This window comes from Podarcis gaigeae, assembly GCF_964106915.1.
Source record: "Podarcis gaigeae genome assembly, chromosome: 1".
In the NCBI taxonomy this organism is placed as follows: Eukaryota; Metazoa; Chordata; class Lepidosauria; order Squamata; family Lacertidae; genus Podarcis; species Podarcis gaigeae.
This window is the reverse complement of record NC_139678.1, coordinates 51,372,409-51,392,026: the sequence shown is the minus strand read 5'-3', so window position 1 is coordinate 51,392,026 and position 19,618 is coordinate 51,372,409. Positions and strand designations below refer to the sequence as shown.

At 46.2% G+C, this 19,618-nt stretch overlaps 2 protein-coding genes and 1 long non-coding RNA gene across 9 annotated transcripts in view; 1 reads left to right on the top strand and 2 right to left on the bottom strand.

Annotated features, from left to right (window-relative positions):
* Positions 1-1,256: 1,256 nt before the first annotated feature.
* Positions 1,257-12,530, bottom strand: PEX16 (peroxisomal biogenesis factor 16). The gene is made up of 11 exons (XM_083752307.1): positions 12,202-12,530; positions 10,626-10,661; positions 8,878-8,954; positions 7,089-7,222; positions 6,225-6,325; positions 5,539-5,619; positions 4,867-5,019; positions 4,504-4,576; positions 3,023-3,142; positions 2,731-2,795; positions 1,257-1,710 (listed from the first exon to the last, which is right to left on the bottom strand). Exons 1-11 carry the CDS (start codon positions 12,335-12,337, stop codon positions 1,652-1,654), a joined length of 1,035 nt encoding a protein of 344 aa, XP_083608433.1. The 5' UTR covers positions 12,338-12,530; the 3' UTR covers positions 1,257-1,651.
* Positions 3,266-4,356, bottom strand: LOC310851346. Its single transcript, XR_014567719.1, has 2 exons — positions 4,082-4,356; positions 3,266-3,665 (listed from the first exon to the last, which is right to left on the bottom strand). It is a non-coding gene; the product is annotated as an uncharacterized lncRNA (long non-coding RNA).
* A 46-nt stretch (positions 12,531-12,576) lies between the features above and the next one.
* Positions 12,577-19,618, top strand: part of LARGE2 (LARGE xylosyl- and glucuronyltransferase 2) — a 48,014-nt gene continuing 40,972 nt past the window's right edge. For 3 of the 7 annotated variants that reach the window (XM_083750302.1, XM_083750312.1, XM_083750307.1), the window contains exon 1: positions 12,634-12,944. The gene's annotated coding sequence lies outside the window, so the exon portion shown is untranslated. Of the gene's footprint in view, positions 12,945-19,618 lie in introns of all 7 variants that reach the window. The other 4 variants (XM_083750309.1, XM_083750304.1, XM_083750314.1 and 1 more) reach the window with 4 other exon arrangements.

Here is a 19,618-nt window from a genome sequence, read left to right as displayed (position 1 = left end):
GATTGAGAACATTTATTTCCTATGGGTTTGGTTTTCGTTTTGCAGGAAAATTGTACTACACAGCAGAAAATGGAGGGCAGTTTCCCCCACCTGTCTGTTGCAAGGAGGCTATTGCTAGCTTTGGAAAAAGAAATCTACAAGCTGAGCACTCTCCATACTGCCTCCATACTGAACCTGGTAGGCCCTGATTCATGGCAAACCCTTCCAAGTATTCAGCCTACCACTGCAAAAACAGACTGACGATGCTGGGAAGTGGCATATCAGTAAATGCAGCCTTAGCAAGAAGGAAAAACAGACCGTGCCAGTAAGTAACCGAGGAGGTGGGCAGCACAAGCACTTTGTGCTCCATCTGCTGCTTTATGGGTGGAGAGAGTTGATGAAGCACTCGATTACTTACTTCTTGGATGCCTTGCATAGGGCAACCATTCTGATTTATTTGACCCAGGCATCGGCTCAGGCCTTTATGTTTCATTTACTGGGAACTCAGTTCTGCAGACACCAACCAATTTGCCAGGGCCTTTGGCCCTGCTTGCCAGCACCTCCGCAACCGGCAGTTTGTTCAGGGAAGCCCTGCAGCACACACTAGCTGTTATCCAGACAGTCTGCAAGCTGTGGAGCTGCATATCCTCAAAGGCAGGGCAGGAAATTAAGCAGGCTGGCAGAGAAGACCAGCAGCCACAGCCCCTGGCAGACCAGGCTCCAGCTGAGCAGCATATGGACCACTGGAAATAAGCCAAGGAAAAAAGCATACCCAAGAGCATTCTTGGCTTGCTGCCTGAGCTGGCCCAAGGGGTGCTCAGTTCCCTGCCAACCACAGCATCAAACTGCATATGTTTTCACTGTGAAAGATGGGGTGGGGTGGGGAATAAGCCTGGCTGTATAGCCAGAAAAGGGTAAAGGGTTTGTGCAAAGAGCAGCAATAGCTTATTGTGAGTCTGGAAGCGGCTTTTCAGTGATGACTCTGAATTATGTGCCAGATAATAACATTAAGATAATGGTTTGGAGCACATATCCTCACAGGGTTAATTCCAATGATCCAATCCCACCCTTTGCATCTGAGAACGGGGTGCATGTGTGCGTGTGCACAAGGGGAAACATTTCCAGGCTGGTTTGAATGCTAATCTCTGTCTCACCTCGGAAACAAAGCACTGGCAGCATCTGCAAAACTCTCTGCCTTCCATCCCAGCTGGCCAGAAAGCAAGAGACCTTAATAGTACTGTGGTGCATGTCCCCAATATTCAAGAGAATAGACCAAATTAGCCCAAAAGTACTGCCGACTCCCGGCTTTATTCATTCATAGCCATAGAAAATACATACCAAAAAAAAGGGTCCCCCTCCATAAGCCCCATGAGATCCAAAACCATGTATCAGAATGGAGAGAGGAGTAGCATAGGAACCTTAAGACCTACTCTTTGTAGCATTCTTAGTTCACAGGGAGATACATTTTTTTAAAAAAAAGATGTCAGAAGAGCCCTTACTCTTCTCTCAGTAATCATTAGCATAAGCCATAGAAAGACACATGTTGTGTTGCTGCTGCTGTTCTTTAAAGTCTCAAGGTTGCCTCCCGCTGTATAAAGTCATCCTACCACCACAAGCTTCTGCCTTTTAGCCTGAGCGCCCTCTGGCTGCAATAACCTGAGCTGAGGCCAAATCAACCCCAGTTGTAGAAATAAATTTTCTGCCAGGCTGGCAAGTAGTCCATCAGTGGCCCTGAAATGAAGGGAGAAAAATGTGAAAATGAACTGGAAGACCTTAAAGCAACATGTGAGAAATTAACTTGCCAACATTTGCTTCCACAACTGCCCCTTCCCAGCCAACATCCTGAGTTCTGAAATCACAGGTGGGGCATATGAAAGAAAGGCTGTGGAGGGCTATTCATAGGGCAAGAAAAGAGATCTAATATTCATATATCTAAAGGAAGGACTGATATGAAATATATCTCAGGAAGGTGTCCCTTGCATAGACCCCCTTTGTCTTGACAGAAAAGATGTTTGGAGAAGGGAAACCCACCAATAATAATAACTGCTATTCCTGTGTTGCTCAACAGTGTGGATTCTGCACAAAATTGTCTTTGTCAACTCCTAAAAGTTGCTATTTATTCAGACAATTTGTAAGCCATGCCTTCATCCAGAACATGTACATTTTTTAAAAGCAAGTATGAAAACAGTGAGCAGCATTCAATGTAGCACTGAGATGCTTTGGTCAGGCAAGCAGAATTGCTTACACTGAAGGAACAATCTCATCTTTCCTCCCGGCACATGCTGCTCTGATGGTTCCCCGACTGCCCCACCACCACCACTAAAATCTCCAGGAGGAGATTTTAATGAAATATTAGATCCCAAGCTAGATATAAACAGTGAAGGAAACAATCACCAAATATATGGAAGATTGATGTATCCTACTAAAAGAGAATATACATTTTATTCAAATGTGCACCAGCATCTTTTTAGGCTGTGGAGATACGTATGTGACAATAGCAGACAACGGCAGCAAAGCATTTTTAGTAGCCACACCTAAAGTCTTTGAAGAGACATTCCTAGTGCCAACTTTTCAAATGTGGAGATTTTCTAGCCCTGCTGCTATCCTTGAATACCCCTCATCTAAGCACATGCTGAGTAGAAAGCCCCTTGAACTGGTTATCCCAAAACCAATGGAGGATTCTCCCCTACTGTCTCCTTAACCTTTATCAGCTTCCTTTAAAAAGACCAATCACAGCAGTCAGCTACTTACGAGTGACTAGGCCAACTCCAGGCACGTAATCTGCCAGCAGGCGCAGCAGAAAGAGGATCCTGCCCCTGAAGGAACAGAGAGAGAGAGAAAGAGAAAAAACACCTCAGATGAGCCCATGAGAATGGCTTCCTTCCCAATGGGAAAGGGACTCTTGGAATGGAGCTTACAGACAAAACCCGTTTGGGTGCTGAATGCTCACAAGCCACAGGTTTCTCTTTTAGAAATCCAGAGGTCTCCTGATGGGGGTGGGGATTTTAATGCGGTTGAAAAGAAGCCAGCCAGGCAGCCTTACTCAGAGTATCTATCATAGAAAGGAGATCTCAGCAGGTAGTACAGCAGCAGGAGAGTCCGACGCCTTAGCTCCACACGCTCGCGCTTGTTGAGATCTTTCATGTCACTCAGTAAACTCAAACTGCAGAAGGGAAAGCAGAGAAATCAGAAGGGGCTGGATATGTGTGTGTGTGTGTGTGTGTGTGTGTGTGTGTGTGTGTGTGTGTGTGGAGTGCCAAGCTATTCTCCCAATCATTTTTTAAAAAATGATTCTCCTAATCATTTTTTTAAAGACAGCAACTAGGCCTCAAGCCTGCCTGAGAGTAGTACTTGTTGACCTGAATGATATTCCTCCTAATCTAAGTGATGAGGAATTTGACAAACACACACTCCCTCCCTCTGTTTCTCACTCTCCCCTTCCCACTTTTATGTTCCAAAGTTGAGTCCTGCTGTTGAAAATGAGTTCCAGAGGTGCACCCTGGTTCAAAGGAAGCCTGGTACCATCTCTCAGAGAGAAGGGCCTGTAAGACAGAGTTGTTCTGCCTGGCCTTTGGCTTGGAATCAGCCTGATCCCCTCCCCCTCTTTCCTTTTCCTTCTGTGATAGAACCCCTAATTGGGGACTTCCCTGGCTTTTTTGCTTTTTTCTGGCCCACGTAGGACCAGTCTGGATAGTTGGTGTCAGGGAACTGCCATCAGAGCAAGAAACGGAGGCAGGGCTCCCGAGGGATGCCGGAGAGGGGACTAGCAGGGGGGAAGGATTTCAGCGTAACACCCATAGAGAAGAGAGGGAGATGGAGGAATTGGTGACAGGGCTCCAAGACCCTTCCACCGAAACTAGTGGAGAGAGTGCTGGGACGCCCCTGCCTTCCCCTTACTTGCGCAGACGCGTTCCGCGCAGGGAACATAGGAGGAGACTCGGGGTCAAACAGCTTTTATGCTGGAAGAGGTTCAAGAGACGCCCACTCTCGGATTCTGCAAGTGACTAACAGGTCACGGAGGGCGAGCTCTGACCCTAAGCATGGTTGGGCAAGCAAACTAACTAAACTGAAGGCAATTTACGCACAAGTAACCCCTCACAACCATTACAGTTGGCCTTGGTGAAGATTTGACGTTTTCTCCCCCCAAACAGTTTTTGATCTGGGCTTCCACTGAAATGAGGCTGCATTTTATTTTAATCAATTGGTTTTATACTTGATGTTAGCCGCCCTGAACCTGGTCTTGGCTGGGGAGCGTGGGGTATAAATAAAATTAAACAAACAAACAAACAAACAAACAAACAAACAAACAGGACAGGACAGGAGGACAACCCGGCAGCCTCTTCCACGAAAGATAAAACCCTCCTTTTCCTGCCAGCTCCTCACAGTGAGGCTGCTTCTCCCCTTGAAGCTGCAGAGAGGCACACCGCTAGTGGAGTAAAACAACCAGCTAATCATCATGTTACAAAAAATTTAAGGTGAAAGAAAATGGATCCAGGATGATGAAATGCTTTTATCCCAACTGACCTTGAGATATCCAAGGCTGCTGAAAGGAGCCAGGGTCTCCAAGATCTCTGTCCCCATAAGCCTACGCTCACCACTATGTGCAAGAGTTAAGGAACTGAACAGACAAGAGGCAAAAAACTATAGAAGTAGAAAGACTTCCCAGCCGTCTCATGAGCCCAAGGGGGCTACAGTAGCAAAAATTAAAGCAGGATCAGAATAACAGGGGACGTTAATTGGAGCAGATCTTCAGGCCCATTGACTGAAGCAAAGCCTCCAAGTGTTTGCCCAGGAGTCAAGACCCGCTCAGCATTAAGGGCCATGATGCTCCACACTGGGGCTGCAGCTCTCTCTGGTGGCATACAGGATACACTGCAGGGAGGATACAGTGGAGCAACGGGCGGGTAATGTAGATGGACTCAGCAACTGTTTCCTGGGCACTCAAAGGGGTTGGCAGCTGGTCTGTCTCCATTGCTCTTCGGTTCTGCTTCTCCTCCCTTTGCTGAGGCGCTCCCCAATGTCTGGAGTGCAGGGATGGGGCTAAAATTAAAAAGGAAGAAATAAAAGGACTCAGCTTTTCATGGATATCATACTTTGGATGAGTAACAACAACAACAACAACAATTTATTATGTATACCCTGCCCATCTGGCTGGGTTTCCCCAGCCACTCTGGGCAGCTTCCAACAAAATATTAAAATACAATGGTCTGTTAAACATTAAAAGCTTCCCTAAACAGGGCTGCCTTCAGCCACCAGCAGTATGTCTGCACTCTCTGTACTTGTGCATCAATTTATTTAATTTCTATCCTAACCTTCCTCCCAAAGACCCCAGGGCAGCCAGCCATCAATCTGTTAAAACAATGCAATTTAAAATAATTTAAACTATCTAAACATGTTTTGTACCGGTATGTCGAAAACTTCTGCCGTTTATGGAGATGCCCTTATGTGTCTGAGTACATGTATACATGTGCACACTTGACATTTGCAACCTGGCAACACATGCAGAAACCTAGTTCTACCGTAGGTGTAACATGGGAGACAAAGGAGAAAGATACTCACTGCTATCAAGAGATCTCACAACACGGCTACAGCGCTTCCCCACATATATCCGCTCCTTCCCTATTGAGTTTACTTCCATATCTGTCAGGAGACAGGTAAATAAGACCACAGTAAGGGGCAGGGGGAAAGCCCTCCTCCACTCCAGTTCTTGGTTTGTTCAGGTTAGCACATTCATTGAAACAGAACAGCAGACTCACAGGCATGAGGATACATTAAGTCTGAGGAGAAATGTGACCCTCTGCAGACTGCTGACACTAAAGAAAAGCCTGGACAGGGCACCAGAAAATGCTCTTCAAACTTTCTAACATTGGCCTCCCTGCAGGGAGGAAGACTGCAAGCCCCAACCACAGCATGCCACAAGCTAAAGCCTAAAAACAGGGATAGCCAAAAAAATGCCCTCTAGATGTTTTTGGGCTATAATCTCTCATCATCCCTGACCAATGGGCTATGCTGGCTGGGGCTGATGTGAGCCCAGCAACAGCTAAAAGGCCGCAGGGAGTTCAACAGTCTGTGAAAGAGTCTGCAAAAACTGAGATGAACAGCTGGTGAAATGACAAAGATTTACTGCTGCTCAGGTTACACAAACCCTTCCTTTTCTCAAACCTAGTCAATCAGTTGGCCGGCATTCGGAACTTCCTTCCTGACTAAAGCCAAAGTGGTTGCAATCCACCATGCACTTGACTCACCTTTCTGCTGCAATGACTGCCTTCTGTCTAGAGGCACAATAGGAGGAGATGTCTGGATGCCAGTTTTGTACCACAGCAAGAGCAGGAGGCGCAAGATGGCCCTGTGGGTTAGAAAAAATCAGGGGCTATAAATGCCAGGCGCACACTAGACGCTTCACTGCCGATTTGCCATCACAGGACCATTCACGCAACCTTGCATTTGCAACCCTGTTCAGTGATGTGTGTGCAGTGAGGTTCCTGTCAGGTTGCTGCTGTTACCAGAAGTTCCAGCTACAATCACTGGAGGAGAAGGAAGAGTTAAGACAGCAATCAGGTGAGGGATGCAGATGGGGAGCTATAACTGGAGGAATAATCCCAAAGGCATACAGCTCCTTGGGCAGGCCCAGTTGGAACAAGGTGCTATCTGAGTACAATGACCCAATCCAGTCCCATGATGGAACACGGCAACTAGGGAACATTGTAAAACTAGAACAGTGCTCTCAGTGTCATGCAGGAAGTGCCCAACCTAGAGTGCAGTGGTACCTCTGGTTACGAACTTAATTCATTCCAGAGGTCTCTTCTTAAGCTGAAACTGTTCTTATCCTGAGGCATGCTTTCGCTAATGGGGCCTCTCGCTGCCCGCGTGCCAGAGGCACGCGATTTCCGTTTACATCCTGGGGCAAAGTTCACAAGCAGCTACTTCTGGGTTAGCGGAGCTCGTAACCTGAAGCGTTTGTAACCAGAGGTACCACTTTATTGTGGCACATTAAGCCCAACAATCAAGGTTCCAACAAGAGTCTCTTTCCCCCGCCTCCCACCAAAGGATTCACATTTACACCCTTGGGATTCACAAGGTGCAATAGTTCCTCTCCGTTGAACACTCACTTGGCCAGCTGGATGAGAACAATGATGGCCCACCGGCCAGTCTCGCCCCACACCTTGGCAGCCCCCATCTCGGCAAAGACCTCCACGCACTCGATGACACTCAGCCACGTCAACAGTTTCTGCTGGGGAACCGCCTGCAAAGCAAGAGGCAAGTGAGAGACAACATGATGCGACCGGCTTCAAGGCACAGCCAAAGTTCTCCTCTTAAACCATAGCAAGGTGATTCTGCAGGGGGCTGAGAGGGGGAATGGGTCAAGAGTCCCTCATACAAAGGAAAGTAAGGGACCCAGCTGGATTCCAGTGGCCCTACCAGCTTTAAATACCCTCAGACAGGCTCATCAATCACACAACAACATAGATCTGTGTGCCACAGTTGTGTTTGCCTGCAGGTAGAGAGGTTAGCTGAACTCAAGCTTTCCTGGCAAATAAGTCAGCAAAAAGTCTCTTGGGACACATGGTGGGGTAAGTAGCAGAGGATGGCTACCTTTCTCATTCCCTGCTTGCAAATCTCTGCTGGGAAGTCACTGTTGTATTTACAGCATTGGATCAAATCAGCCTTCACCAACCTGGGGCATGTCATGTGCTGACTAGGACTGGTGCAAAACATCTGGTCCAAAACATCTGGAGAGCCTCAGGTTGGCAAAGGCTGAATTAGCTGGATCTTTAATCAGCAACCTCTTTTTCATGACCATAAGAAGTGGAAGAGCCATTTATGTTGGCAGTAAGAGCCATTTATGTTGGGAGAAGAGTTCTGCATTCAGTGTTAATAATGCCTTTCTGCAAACTGCCTACATTTACTTAGGCTGCAATCTTAAGGAAGACTAGGGAGTAAGCTCTCTTGAACACAGCAGAACCTGTGATGTGGTTTTTTCAGAAAATTTCAAGATGGGAAAAACATATACAAATTAATGTAATTTGCATAAAAAATAGTTGGCACTGGAAAATTTTCTCATGCCCTAGAGAGCGATCTAATTTAGCGTGTTTATTCTACTTGTGCTTAGTAAACAAAACACATTGAAACTGCCAAGTTTGCCTTATACTAGATTTGTAATTGGCATTCATTTAATCATTAATAATGAGTTTATGAAAATAGAAAGCTTTCCACAGAAAAATGGACTGGGGAAAAATTCCATCCCACAACACTGAACAGGACTGCTTGGTGAGTCAAAATGCTCAGGACTGCACAACTGAGCTACACAAATTCTTATAATCACAGGAGTATAAATAATAAAATTATTATTATCATCATTTATTTTGTCAGTCCCCCGATGGCTGTACAACCTGCTCCCTTTGTCTCCAAACCTTCAATGCTACCCCATGTCCTCAAACTTTCCTTTAAACTCAGCAGTGCCTGATGCTTTCTGTTCTACCACCACAATTGAAATGGAAGAAGATCCTAAAGAATATATTGATTTCAGTGAAAGATCAATTGGGCTCCTTCACCCGCACCCCCACCCCAATCCTTAAAGGGAATTACATAGAGGCCAGAGTTCATGTGGTGCACACCAGGTAAAGAAAGAGTTGGATTTTGAATGGCTTAAGAAACTGGTGTCACTCACAGTATAAGCCAGCAGTATTCCTGGAGGCCATTGTAACTTTCATCAACCTTCTAGAATGTTGTGGCGCAAGCAGACAAGGGCTGGCAGATGCCCAAGATTCAACCAGATAGCAGCAGCTTCAGAATCTATTGCCAACAGGATAAAATCCAGGAGCGACATTCTAGTCCTTGGCATGGGAGACAGGGATTGTACCCCGCCTGCCTCTTCTCTTGCATAGAAAAGATTCTTACCACAGAAAGAGGGGGCTGCAGCTCTTTCCGAAGGATCCAGTCATTCAACAGCACCAGCAAATTGGAGGCAGAATAAACTGAGAAAGGAAAAAGTAGAAAAGGCACAGGAAGAATTACTGCTTATAACCAGGAAAAGAAAAAGGCCACTGATTAGAAGAGGACACTGATTTAATCAAACAACCTTTTTTTGAAGGAGAGGCAACATGAAGATAAAGTGAGCATTGCCATCTCTGGGCAGGTCCTCACAATTATGCAACTTTCTCAGTTGCACATAGGTAGCCAAGCAAGCGCCTTGGCCCTCTTCCATAATCTGGTGCAATGGGTGTATGTGGTAAACAGGTCCATTCATTCTTGCCCTTGGAATGATGCTATCAGATGGTATATCTTTATCACCATAAATGCTATTTCAGAATGGATGTTTGCTTATAGTCTTCAGAATACCTTTGACCTGAGCTAGGCTGCTAGCACCTGGCAAATATTCTGGCCTTATTGAAGTAGGATGGCTGTTGCAAGAAAGAATGAGCAGAAGCAAATCAGATACAAAACAGACAGTAATTTGCTTGTTGTTTTTAATTAGATATAAATGACTTAGACATACAGGATCTGAACATCAACTTAATGAAGTGAAACTAGCCATTTGCTGGCAGTTGCCTAGGGCATCAGAAAACATTCACCATTACCATTTATTTATTTAATGTATTTATACACTGACTTGAGAGTGAACTGAAACCCAGTTATTGTGTCTGGGAGTTGCAGAGAAAACCTCTTCTAGATGAAGTCACAGAGATGATTGGTAGTTTGTGAGTACTCCTTGTTCCAACTGCTTGAGCCCCAGAGTTCTGGATGAGTCACCAAGTGCCCCCCTTCCTGGATTAGGATAGCTTGGGCACAGTGAACTCAAGAACAAATTGTTGTAATGCACTCTACTTGGGGATCCCACTGAAAATGGCCTGAAAACTGCAGTGTGTGCAGAATGCCACCACTGGATTATTGAACATTACAGCAAGGTGAGATCATATTATACCTAGCCTTCAGGAACTATGCTGGCTGTCCCTGGTACCACACCCAATTTGTAATGTTAGCCTGTAAGACCCTAGATGACTTAAGACCAAAATACTTAAAGGACCACCTCCTCTTTTTAAGTTTAGAGGTTCTACTATATTGTACTGTCCTGAAATTCTTCTGGATGAAGGGCAGTCTAGAAAAACTATAAACTAACTCTTTCAAGATGGCTTACATTAAAACACAAAATTACAATAAAATAAGGATGAATTACTGGGAAACTAGTAACTCATAAATGTCCACCAAGCATTACTAAAATGTCATCAAAACCAATAGCAAGAACGGTATAATTTTTAAAACCCTCAAGTGAAAAAAGTGAGCCTTCAGATCATTCTGAAAGGTCTATAGTGTGGCAGTCTAATGGAGCAATGAATTTTAAACCCTGGGGTCGCTACAGTGAACACCCTCTGCCTCATAACTGTGTGTGTGCCTCCCTGCCCACATTATTATCATTTCCCTTTGGGTCAATAGGCTTTCATAAGAAAAAGGTGGTTTTTTCCCCAGTCCAAGCTCATTTACTCTGCACCAAAACTTTCAGCAGCCACTGGGAAATCTTGGCTATGCATTAAATCTTTCTCCTTAAGACAAGGCCTCCTTCAGGTCATCTTCTCCTAACAAAGCATGACATTATTTGTAAAACATAGCATAGGTCTGGGACCCCACAGCCAATCTCCAGCTCTACTTACCCAGCTCAGACAGTTCATGAGAGTCAGAAAACCGACCTGGAAAATAAGCATGAGGGAGACATGAACCTATATTCCACACTCTTTTGAAAACAGTCCAAACAGGTCTTCTGAGGGAAAGGCTTTGATGCAATTCTTACACAAATATGCTACCCTGTTGCTCAATCAGCCTGGAGGTTAAAATTTCCCACAGAAGCCTACATCTACTCTGCATCTTCTTAACCAATACAGAGCTGAACTGCAGTTTCATCAACAAGAGGAGACACTCCTATAGGTAAATGACAGCTGACAATTCTCCAATTTGAGTCTCTTTGCTACAGCATTGTAAGAATGTAATCCCAGATTTTCCTTTATATTTGACAGACACTGGGGCCACTGTACATTATGGTTTAAACAATATAGTCATAATTAGGTTAAAAATATTGTTTTTTTCTGATGAAAAATGAGCAAATTATTTTATTTTTGTTTCAGATGTTCTCCAGGTATACTGCAACTTATAGTCAGGTGATGGTTATCATTTGGTTTCATCACCACCTAACTGATAAAATATGGAAGTATGGAACCAGAGGACTGGTCCACTTGTGGAGTGGGAAATGGTGCAAGAATAGGAAGCAGATGGTAGGAACAACAGCTGTCACAACAGAGAGGCTCTCCAAGCATCTGAACTGGGATAAGTATTGGGATCTTTAATTTATTTATATATTATCCAACGAGGCAGCCAAGTTTGCAGATGATAGCAAATTATTCAAGTGTGGTGAAAAGTCAAACAGACCATGAAAAACTCCAAAATGATTTGTCCACAACAGAAAACAAAATGGCAAAGGAAATGCAGCGCAAATAGTTATAAAGTGATAGACATTGAGGCAATATGGGATCTGAGCTGCCTATGTCTATGTCTGAGCTGCCTAGGGCTTCCTTCCAGGGAATGAATTTGCCTGGTCACCACTGGAAACAAAATAATGGACCAGATGGACTCTGGGTTTGATCTAGCAGAGCTCTTACGGATTGGAAAGTAACTGCCCTGCAGCTACCCAAGGTTGCAACAGAAGTCACCAACAAGGTGAGCTATCTTGGAGAATCGAGTGTGACCTGGGCGCTTTCAAACAGGAGGTTATCAAACCGGTGATTGAAACCGGCTGCAGGCACTGAAACAGGCAGGTCACCAAAACGGGAAGTGGCAGAGGGCTGCCTGAAGAACTCAATTAAACAAATTAGGGTACAGTACTCTTAGCAAGATGCAAAGTAAAGGGATTCATTCGAGCAGATCTCCCTCCAAATCCGAGTCCAAAGGTCTGGAGGATTTGGAGAAGGGACCCCCCCCCCAGTCATTTATTTCCTCTCTCGCTTGGGGCTGCCACCTTCCGACCTGGCACAACTCCCGCTCCTCTAACAGCTGCTGGGGAAAACTTCACCTGCCGGACTTCTGCCGGCCGCGCAGCTCTGAAGCCGCGCCCACACCATCTTCTGTCGGGGGGGGGGGGAGGTAAATGGCAAACCTTTCCCCGCGGCGACTCTGCGTTGGAGAAAGGGAGCTGGGATTCCTCAACGCCCCCCCCCCGCCGGCTCGCCCCCCGCCTACCTGGCAACAGGTAAGAGAGGCCGCGCACGGTGCTCTCCAGCTGAGCCGTGGCCGCCGGATGTCGCTTCACGTAGTCCTGGTAGCGGCCGCAAAGGTGCCGCAACCTCCCTAGCGGCCCCTGCGCGGATCCTGCCATGGCGGATCCAGAGACGGGTGCGCGCCTGCGTGCGTGCGTGCCCCCCGCAGCACAGCCGCCCCCCACTCCCCGCCTTTCCCCGCAGCAGCCGGCGACCCAGAATCCGCTCCGAGAACGCCTGACTAAGCACGCATGCGCGCGCGCTTCCGGGTCGGACTTTGCTTTTGGGGGGACACGCCTCCTCCGTCTCCCGACTCTGCTCTTTTATTTCTCCCTCCGCCCCCACACTTGCTCCGCGCCTGCGCAGCTCCTGACCCTGCGATGGAGAGAGAAACGAACAAATCGAGCGCCGAGCGAAAGAACCGGGGTGGTGGGGAGGCGAGTGAATCGAGCGAGGAGCGGCTCGGAGGAGCAGGTGCCGGCTTGGAGGAGGAGGAGAGTTGTAAGGAAGGGTTGGACTGGAGAGCGAGGCGAGGAGGGCGCGAGCGCGGCTCGGTCAAGCTGCGCGCATCTTGCGTGGTGGAGAAGCGGGCGCGCATTACCAAAGGCGCAGAGGGTTGAGGAGGCATCCCTTCCCTTCAGAGAGAGACCCCTCGCGAGCAGCTCAGCGCGGGCAGGTGCTCAGCGCTCCCTTGCCAGGAGAGGCTGCCTTGGCTGCGCCTTGCAGGTGCGTCGTGAAGACGGTGCCCGCCGTCAGCGGGTCCCTCTTTTTGGGGAAATATGAGTTGTGTGGGAAAACTGCATGAATCTGGGCAAGGGGACGACGAGCTGCTGTTGGCGGCAGGTGCGTTGCCCGCCCGGCGCCTCCCCTTTGTCCCGCTTTATTGCTTGGCGGAGGCAACGGCAGCAGGTGGCCGACGGCACAGCACCTGGGATGTGGGGCAGCAGCCTTCGGGGCGCGCGGTCTGAACGGGGAGCTGGGAAAGTGAGGAGGCTGGGAAAAGAACAGCCCTTTCCCCCTCCAGAGGCACCCTCCTCTCCCTGAAATACACGACCCGTCACCGCCACCGTAATAATTTTTAAAGCTCCCAAAGGGGCGCCTTCCGTTTCCTCGAGTTATTTTAGCGCCCTAGAGCGCTCGGCTCGCCTTTTGGCCGCCGCATGTGTGAAATCAGAAGTAATAATAACTCGAGCTGTAGTAAGAGTTCTTTGCTAGCTGTAGTAAGAGTTCCTTTCCTTGTTGGTCCTTCTGCAGAACTGCTAAGCCTGAAATTATCTCCTTTCTGTTAATTACACCTTCTTCATCATTTAGCGATAGATGTGCAGGGCTGCGATCCGAAGCATGCTTTCTTCCAAGTAAATGTGATGGTCTTGCCTCCAAGTTAATACGACCCGGGCCAAACTATATGGAGTCTTTCCCTGCAGTGGTAAATTTCTAATTCGAGATGTGTGAGAGCTCTGACCTGTTTGGAAGCTCTGCTGCCTAATTAATATTTGGGTGAATATGTGGTTAATTGGTGGCAATGAAGGAAATGTATTCTCCATATCCTCAGAGAAGGTCATCTTCATATATTTTTATAGCTCACCTATTCAGAGGCTAAGCAGCCCCATGAGCCTGAGAGGCCATGATTCTAGGGAGCTTTTGTAATTGACATGAAATTTGAACCTGTGCAAAGTGAGCCCTATGCATGTTTTGGGTGGAAAAGGGGCATGATCCTCCAAAGAATGCATAGGGGAAATGGCCTTAAGAAACTCCTGTGTCTTCTTGGAACTTTTGGTAGGTTAGGGTAATTCTTTTCAATGGGACCTATCTCTCATTTTATTCCTACAACAATGTCTAGATTTGTGAGATAGTGGATGGACTAAGATGATCCAGGGAGTTTCATGGTTTCTCTGGTTCTAGTGTGGCACTCTAATCACTGCACCATACTGCCACTTCGGTCATAATATATAATGTTTAATACTGTATATTGGCTAACCATGGATAGGGGCAAATCATATCTGAGAGATATATATAGCAAGCATGAGCTTTCTGAGCAAAAACCTCTGTCATGCAGCTAGTGAACTATTGTTAATCTCTTTTTTTACATTCTGTGCTGCCATTTGGCCCTCAATAGTTTCCCAAGGTCCTCAACAATGCGATACAAATTGCAGTTAAAACACTAAAACAGCAGCATAAGAACAATTAACCCCCTCTTCAGATTTTTTTTTTTAGTGGTTGTCAAGCCAACAAGTAGGTTCTTGACTTTGAAAGCTAAAAAGGTAAAGGTAAAGGTACCCCTGCCTGTACGGGCCAGTCTTGCCAGACTCTGGGGTTGTGCGCCCATCTCACTCAAGAGGCCAGGGGCCAGCGCTGTCCGAAGACACTTCCGGGTCACGTGGCCAGTGTGACATCGCTGCTCTGGCGAGTCAGAGCTGCACACGGAAACGCCGTTTACCTTCCCGCCAGTAAGCGGTCCCTATTTATCTACTTGCACCCGAGGGTGCTTTCGAACTGCTAGGTTGGCAGGCGCTGGGACCGAGCAGCGGGAGCGCACCCCGCCGCGGGGATTCGAACCGCCGACCTTTCGATCGGCAAGCCCTAGGCGCTGAGGCTTTTACCCACAGCGCCACCCGCGTCCCTTGAAAGCTAATATTACAATAAATGGGAAGATTTTAAGTCTTTGTCTTGTTGCAGCTTGGTATTTGTGTATTTTATTTACCCCTATGCTGCCAATAAGCCTTTGTTTCCCCTTCATACATGGAGAGTGTCTGATGTAAGTACTTGTGCAGCCCAAGGCTGTTCCTGTAAGTCCTTTTGGGTTCAGTGAGACTCCCAATTACATAGGCATGGGGTTGTGTTAGGCTTAATGTTCAAGTGCCTCAGAACTATTATCTTTATAAATCAAGCTGATGGTTTAAGAATTTCAGTCATAACACATACCGTACATTGGTTGCAGGGATGATTGTATGGGAGCAGGTGGTGCTGTGGTCTAAACCATTGAGCCTCTTGGGTTTGCTGATCAGAAGGCTAGCGGTTCAAATCCCTGCGACAGGGTGAGCTCCCATTGCTCTGTCCTAGGTTCTGCCAACTTAGCAGTTTGAAAGCACACCAGTGCAAGTAGATAAATAGGTACCACTGCGGCAGGAAGGTAAACGGCGTTTCCGTGTGCTCTGGTTTCCGTCATGGTGTTCCATTGTGCCAGAAGCGGTTTAGTCATGCTGGCCACCTGTCTGTGGACAAATGCTGGCTCCCTCGGCCTGAAAGCGAGATGAGCACCACAACCCCATAGTCGCCTTTGACTGGCCTTAAGCGTCCAGGGGTCCTTTACCTTTATGTGATGCATGATTCAGTAAATAAAGTAAAAAACACAAGGCACCTTTACTCATAATCTTGAAAGCCTACCGTATTGTCATGAACATAGTTTTGACAGAAATTTGCTGTGGCAATTTCAGAAGTACCTACTCATTTCCTGTTAGGGTTGGACAGCCCTGTGAGCCAGATGGTTATTCCCAATTTACAGATAGACAACTTTTCCAAAGCCATCTAGTGAGCCTGTATACTGAAGTAGAAACAGATTCTTATTCCCTTGCTAATTCTGGTAGCAATCATATGTTGGTGGAGGTTGGGAAAGAAAATCTGCTTGATGCTTGCAATAGAGGTAGCCTTGTTGTGAATCAATTCTGTCTACTGCTGTTTAGCATCCTGAGGGAATTGAGCTGGTATGTGGCATTGTCTGGTGGGAGTGTACTCACATGCTGCTTATTGTCATGGTGCTTTGATTCCATCCTTTTGTCAACTGCAGCAGGGGGCCAATACAGTAAATATATGAATAACTGGACTCCAGATCCCTTTCTTTCTCTTTCTCTTTCTCTTTCTCTTTCTCTTTCTCTTTCTCTTTCTCTTTCTCTTTCTCTTTCTCCAAAGGGTGCCTTTGCAGGGCAGACAGAAAAGGTTGGTTGGCTGGTTAGTACTGTAACATTCTTTGCACTTGGGGAGGCAGTATTACTGTTGTTGACACTTGCCAGATGTTCTTCTCTGATCCTGGCAAAAGGCTTTAGGCTGCAAACCCAGGCATACTTACCTGGGAAGAAGCTCCTCAGATTGCAATAGGATTGTATTTGGTTTTTAAGGGTTGAGTGAAGGATGGGGTAGGCATATAAGCCTTACTGCCAGCTCTGCCTATTCCCATTAGCAAAGGATTCAGAAGAGCTTTGTTCTCCAGTACAGTTGATGTTCCAGTAGTGCTAAACATACTTATGGAAAGTTTAGGAGTGCAGCTCACCCGCCACCACCCACAACTGTGTCCTGGTTTCTTAATGCTGGAGTAAGGTAATGCAAAGTAGGAGCCAGTAGATGCAGGCAAGCTTATGTGTGCTTGAAAGTTTAATTAGTTGGGGAAGGGGAAAAAATATGCTGTTTGCTAGGAGGGAAAGAAGCTGAAGGGACTGATTGGGCGGGACAGGGGCGGGACTGGAGGCCCAAAGGGGTATGCAGTTGAACACAGATAATTAATGGCAAAGGTCAGCAGGGAGTTTGGCCACCTGACCTTCACATGGCATAACCAGTCGCCCAGAGAAGGGAGAGAAGAAGCTAAATGTGGGTCATGTTGGGATTTGCTGGCAGAGTTTGAAATATTGCTCCTTGAATTTTGTTGCTGTGCTTTGTGGCAGAGTGGAGGCAGAGTGAAGGACTTTTGTACTTGAGCTGCTATATTTCAGAAGGTGAAAATCCGAACAGAAAAGTTGTTGAACTTTTCTTTTGCAAAATCTCAAAGAAATGAGCTATTTCTGAGGGAAATCAGCAAAAACAACACTGTTGACACTGGACACTGCTTTCGGCTGCAGTATTCTGGATATGTACTGGAAATTCTGGACTTATGACAACCCTAATTCACAGTCCCCTGCCATGTGCATATACCTACAGGCCATCTTTTCAACATGAAGGCTACAGTCATTCCACTTAGTAAAATATAAAGCCTAAGTATCAGAATTGGATTGGGTATTTTGGCTTTCATATCCTACAAATACTATCCATTCAGGTTGCAAATATGGTGTGAGTCCCAGAGTGATTTTAAAAACACATGTAGCACCTCCCAATTTTGATAATATATTTAACAGGATTTATATACCGCTTGATTGCAGGAAAATCTCTAAGCAGTTTACAGAAATACATACTAAAACCTGATCTCTGTGGCTCAGTGCATCTGCCTGTGTCAACCAGAAGGTTGGTGGTTCAAACCCACCCTGAGATGGTTGTGGGCAGGATTCCTGCACTGAAGGGGAATGACCCCTGGGGTCACTTCCAACACTACAGTTCTATGATGCCATCTTAAAATTATTGATTAAAAACAGTTAAAAAGAGGTATCTTAAGATTATTAAAGTAAATGCTGCCACACTAAAATACTGATTTCTTATAAGTGAGTATTATGTAGTACCAGTTTCACAAACTGAAGTGGTTGAGTGGGGTAAGGCAGGTAAAAAGGTCCTAACTACTAAGTGTTTTCCAGATCAAGCACAAGGGAAGTCCCACATACAGTGCACTGCAGTAATCCAAACTTGAAGTCACCAGTGCCTGAACTACTGTGGTCAGGTTCTCTGGTCCAGGAATGAATGTGGCTGTCACAAGGTTACAACTGGTAAAAGGGGCTTCTAGCAACTGAGGCTACCCTGGGCCTCCAGTGACAGAGCTGGATCAAGAAACACCCCCAAACTGAAAACTCTTCCTTCGGGGACAGTGCAAAACTGTCCAGGGCAAGCAGTTGACCAATTTCTTGGATGCAGGAGCCACTCACCCATAGTGCCTCTGTCTTGCCAGAATTAAAGCTAAGCTTATTTTCCTTCCTCCATCTCACCACTCCACCTAGGCCACCAGCCCAGGGCCCACACAGCTTCATTCAGATGTTACGGAGAAATGAAACTGAGTGTAGTTAGCATTCTGATAGCATCTTGCTCCCAATGATCACCCCCAGAGGCTTCGTGTAGCATTAAATAGCTCTGGAGATAGAATAGTGCTCTGCAGCACCCCATAGCGTAACCACCAGGGGGCTGAAAAGCACTCTTCCAGTGCTGTACCCTCTTGATTCAGTCTCTTGGCTTGCGAGATCAAGAAGCAGCAACAAGGTTGCGCTCTCCTTGTTCCCCTCTCTGTGAAGGTCATCCATCATTTCAGCCGTGGTCAACTCAGTCCCATGGTCTGGCCTGAATGCAGATTGGAGTGGAACTAAATAATCTGTGATAATGAGGGCATTGAGTGTGGATAAATATGGAAAATGCATTCAGTGCTTCTGATCCCTATGAACCACATTTTTGCTTTTGCACTTTAAGTTTAATGAATGAACAGAATGAACAGTGTCCCTGACTTCAGTTACACTCTGTTCTTCCATTAATTTTTTTCTGGAAACATAGGACTTAAAGCCAGTATAACCTTAAAATGTTATCTGAAGTTGGCAGAAGATGAAAGGCATAAGGCGCAGCTTTTTAGAGACTCTCTTTTTTTGCTGGAGCTGGAAAATATTCCAGTGGGGCTTGCAGAGAACTCTAAAAGCAGAGAGCAGAGGAAGTAGAGAAGCAGCCTCCTTACTAGTCTTATTAATGCTTTAATTGAAATATGTTCTTGGGAGTGTTGAGGCTGCAAAGGACTGTAAATTCCAGTCTCTTTGCTTTTGGCACCTGTTCTGGGGTATATTTTCTTAGCATTTGGAGTTAAATGCCGGCAGAATCTGAACTGAAGCAGAATCCTTGTTGGAGAAGCACACTTTCCCTGGATGTAATCACATGGAGACTCTGGGTTTAAGAAAACAAAGTGAATATTTATTACTGGAAATACGTGTCGATAGCCAAATAGAATGGGAATCTTTCCTAAGGTTGAGATGTGATGAGCCATGCTTGATCTTGCGTCTCAAGAGAAGAGAGATCCAAAATATGTCTGCTGGGAAGATATGTCAAGAGGAAAGCATGAAGAAGAAAAGGAGGGAATAAGAAGTAAGGTCAGCAACTGACTAGGGCTGCCATGTGTCCTCTTTTTTCAGGACATGTCCTCTTTTTCAGAGGTAAAAATGCTGTCCGGGTGGATTTTTTAAATTTGCCAAAATGTCTCTGGCTATACTTTCTAGATGAGATACAGATATAACTGGTGGTTAAAGACTTGCTTTCCTCTTCTCTTCTCCTGCCCCCCTTAGCAATATATCACAGCTTCTATAGCCTACATACTGTAGGGGTATTTAAAATGAGAGTCATCATTGCGTCCTCTTTTTTGCTCTTCAGAATATGGCAACCCTACCTAAGAGTATCCATCTAGCCCTGAAGGAAGATGAACACAAGGACAGTCTAGGAAGTTTGGAGGTTCCTCTCTCTGCCCTTTCTCATGCAGATACACCAGCCCACAGTGCAAGCTGAGTTGCACCTCGACACTCCCAGCA

Excerpts from the sequence above, each read along its gene's own strand:
- PEX16 (XM_083752307.1), bottom strand. The coding sequence starts at position 12,337 with ATGGCAGGATCCGCGCAGGGGCCGCTAGGGAGGTTGCGGCACCTTTGC. Across the intron at positions 5,020-5,538 it reads TGTGAGATCTCTTGATAGCA|CCCCATCCCTGCACTCCAGA; the intron begins GTGAGTATCTTT and ends TTTTAATTTTAG. Across the intron at positions 2,796-3,022 it reads TTCTATGATAGATACTCTGA|GGGCAGGATCCTCTTTCTGC; the intron begins GTAAGGCTGCCT and ends CTGTTCCTTCAG.